At 67.7% G+C, this 3800-nt stretch overlaps 1 protein-coding gene across 1 annotated transcript; it reads left to right on the top strand.

The window, feature by feature from the left end:
- Positions 1–1616: 1616 nt before the first annotated feature.
- FZD10 (frizzled class receptor 10) lies at positions 1617–3405 on the top strand. Its single transcript, XM_007090046.2, has one exon. The coding sequence runs from the start codon at positions 1660–1662 to the stop codon at positions 3403–3405; it is 1746 nt and encodes a 581-aa protein (XP_007090108.2). The 5' UTR covers positions 1617–1659.
- The last annotated feature ends 395 nt before the right edge of the window (positions 3406–3800 follow it).

Genomic DNA, 3800 nt, shown 5'->3' with positions numbered 1-3800 from the left:
AGATCCTGACCTAGAGGGCGTCTAAGAGGAGAGAGACCCGCCCGGCCACCTCCTAGGGGAGCTGTTTATTTAAGGGTCACTACGGGCTTTGCAAGTTCTTCTGGAGGCCAGGAGTGCTGTGGGTGCCCCCCCCCCCGCCCCCGCACGCCCAGGGCGGCAGACCCTGTGTCCCAAGTGACTTGTCACAAACTGGCTCCTGTATGACGGGGTGAGACAGGGGGACGCTTCTTCTCCACTTTCATCGAAATTGAGTGGCGTGCGCGCCGCCCCCCCCCCAACCCCGCCTCCCGCGGGAGTTGGGGACGCCGCGCGACCTCCCACCCCCAATTCCGCATCGTCTTACGGGTCTGCGGCCCAGGAGGGCGCAGGCCGGGCAGATCAGTCGCCAAATAATATAAATACCCGACGAGCGAATGACTTCCTATAATAAATAAACTCAGCCGCCTAGAAGAACTCAGCAGCCCTGCCTGGCGCGAGGCCCCTACACTGCGCGGCTCCGTCGGGGGCGACGGGGGGTCATCGCACAAGCCAAGCCCCCGCTTCCCGGGGTGGGGGGGGGGGCCCGCAAGCGCCCCGGGAGGCTGCCGCCCCTCCCCCTCCCCGCCCGGCCCGCGGAGCCCTCGCAGGAGCGGCCCTAAAATCCGGATTCCCCCGGCCCCTCCCCCTGCCCCGAGCTCTTCCCTTTGAAATTTCAAAGGCAGCCCCTCCCCGGAGCCGCGGCCCGGAGCGCAGGCCTGGTGACTCCCGGGCCTCGGGAGGATGCGGGCAGGTTTACAAGCCGAGGGGCCACTTTATGGCCAGGGCTGTAAAACGCAAATCCCACCTCGCTTTGAAAGCGCCCCCCGCCCGGGGCCCACCGTCAGGGCGAGGGAAGATGCGCCCCCCGGCCCCCCGCCGCGGACCACCCGCCCGCTCCGCCGGCCCCGTCTCCGAACTTCGGCGAGCCGGGCCCCCCGGCGGCGCAGGGGGGCGGGGGGGGGGGGAGGGGACACCCGGGGCTTCCCGGGCGGGGGCGGGGCGCGCGGGGGGGGGGGGGTGGGGGGCGGCGGGCGGGCCGGCGGGGGGTCCGGCCGGCGGGGCGGCGGGAGCGGGCGCCGGGCCGGCTTTCTCATGCAAAGCGGCGGCGGGGGCGGGGCGCGCGCCCGGGGGGCGGGGCCTGTCGCCGCCCGGCCGCGCTCCCCCCGCCCCCCCTCGCCTTTTGCGCGTCTTCTCCGCCCGGGACGCGCGGCGCCGAGCAGCTGCGGCCGGGCCCGGCGAGGCCGGCGCGGGAGGGAGGAGGCGCCGCCAGCCGGCCGGCCACCGTGCGCCCCGCGCCGCCGGCCTCCCGGACGCGCTCGCGGAAGAGCCCAAAGTTTGCCGCGGCCGGGAGCCGCCGCCCGCCGGGAGCCCGGGGCCCGTCGCGCTTCCCGGTACTGTTGGCCAACTTTGCCCGTCTCTCCCCCGTCCCCTCCCCGTCGCCTCCCCACCCCTCCCCTCCCCTCCCTCCGCGGCCCCCCACCTCGGCCGAGGCCGGGGGCGCGGAGCGCAGCGCTCGGGCCGGCCGAGCGGGCATGGGCGGGGGCCCGAGCGGGGACGGGGAGCCGGGGCCCGCGGCCCGAGCCGGGCAGCGGCGGCGCTGAGGGGAGCCGACCTCCCCGCCGGGGCACCTCCGACGCCAGCATGCCGCGGCCGGGCCCCCGCCTGTGGCTGGTCCTGCAGGTGATGGGTTCGTGCGCCGCCATCAGCTCCATGGACGCGGAGCGCCCGGGCGACGGCAAGTGCCAGGCCATCGAGATCCCGATGTGCAAGGACATCGGCTACAACATGACCCGCATGCCCAACCTGATGGGCCACGAGAACCAGCGCGAGGCCGCCATCCAGCTGCACGAGTTCGCGCCGCTGGTGGAGTACGGCTGCCACGGCCACCTCCGCTTCTTCCTGTGCTCGCTGTACGCGCCCATGTGCACCGAGCAAGTCTCCACCCCCATCCCCGCCTGCCGGGTCATGTGCGAGCAGGCCCGGCTCAAGTGCTCCCCGATCATGGAGCAGTTCAACTTCAAGTGGCCCGACTCGCTGGACTGCAGCAGGCTCCCCAACAAGAACGACCCCAACTACCTGTGCATGGAGGCGCCCAACAACGGCTCGGACGAGCCCTCCCGGGGCTCCGGCCTGTTCCCGCCGCTCTTCCGGCCGCAGCGGCCGCACGGCGCGCAGGAGCACCCGCTCCGGGACGCGGGCCCGGGGCGCGCCAGCTGTGACAACCCGGGCAAGTTCCACCACGTGGAGAAGAGCGCCGCGTGCGCGCCGCTGTGCGCGCCCGGCGTGGACGTGTACTGGAGCCGCGGCGACAAGCGCTTCGCCGTGGTCTGGCTGGCCGTGTGGGCCGTGCTGTGCTTCTTCTCCAGCGCCTTCACCGTGCTCACCTTCCTCGTCGACCCGGCGCGCTTCCGGTACCCCGAGCGCCCCATCATCTTCCTCTCCATGTGCTACTGCGTCTACTCCGTGGGCTACCTCATCCGCCTCTTCGCCGGCGCCGAGAGCATCGCCTGCGACCGCGACAGCGGACAGCTCTACGTCATCCAGGAGGGGCTGGAGAGCACCGGCTGCACCCTCGTCTTCCTGGTCCTCTACTACTTCGGGATGGCCAGCTCGCTGTGGTGGGTGATTCTCACGCTCACCTGGTTCCTGGCGGCGGGCAAGAAGTGGGGCCACGAGGCCATCGAAGCCAACAGCAGCTACTTCCACCTGGCGGCCTGGGCCATCCCGGCGGTGAAGACCATCCTGATCCTGGTGATGCGCCGGGTGGCGGGGGACGAGCTCACCGGCGTGTGCTACGTGGGCAGCATGGACGTGAACGCCCTCACCGGCTTCGTGCTCATCCCGCTGGCCTGCTACCTCGTGGTGGGCACTTCCTTCGTTCTGTCCGGCTTCGTGGCGCTTTTCCACATCAGGAGGGTGATGAAGACCGGCGGGGAGAACACGGACAAACTGGAGAAGCTCATGGTGAGAATCGGGGTCTTCTCGGTGCTCTACACGGTGCCGGCCACCTGTGTGATCGCCTGTTACTTCTACGAGCGCCTCAACATGGAGTACTGGAAGGTCCTGGCCACCCAGCACACGTGCAAAACGAACAACCAGACCAAGAGTCTGGACTGTCTGATGGCCGCCTCCATCCCCGCCGTGGAGATCTTCATGGTGAAGATTTTCATGCTGCTGGTGGTGGGTATCACCAGCGGCATGTGGATCTGGACGTCCAAGACCCTGCAGTCCTGGCAGAACGTTTGCAGCCGCAGGTTCAAGACAAAGAGCAGGAGGAAACCGGCCAGCGTGATCACCAACAGTGGGATTTACAAAAAAGGCCAGCATCCCCAAAAGACGCATCTGGGGAAATACGAAATCCCTGACCAGCCTCCCACCTGTGTGTGAACTGGCTCGTGGGGGGGGGGGGGGGGTTGGGGGGGGGAGGCTGGAGTGGAAAACTTTTCCCAGACAGGATACAGTGGCAGTCAGAGCCACGGGTCGGTCGGTTGGTTTTTTAAATAAAAGTGAAAGAAAAAAGTTTTTGCCCTGAAAGTCAGGATGCTGTGATAACACTGAAAGTAAATATGAGCTTACAGGTTTGTTGTTGTTGTTGTTGTTGTTGTTGTTGTTCTGTTTTGTTTGCGGAAGGAGAGCCCCTCGGGGTTAAGTAACCCCTGGTGTAACTAATTTGCGGTAAAGTGGTTGGTTCAGCTTCCAGGAGAAAACTTTTGTTTAGAACCTTCCGTAAATGCACGGTGCTATGTTGTATGTTGACGTTGGCTTTGCTACCCATTTGCAAA

The sequence above is a fragment of the Panthera tigris genome, chromosome D3 (assembly GCF_018350195.1).
Source record: "Panthera tigris isolate Pti1 chromosome D3, P.tigris_Pti1_mat1.1, whole genome shotgun sequence".
NCBI classification, from domain to species: Eukaryota; Metazoa; Chordata; class Mammalia; order Carnivora; family Felidae; genus Panthera; species Panthera tigris.
Note: the sequence above shows the minus strand (reverse complement) of the source record. Positions and strands in the feature narration are given on the sequence as shown.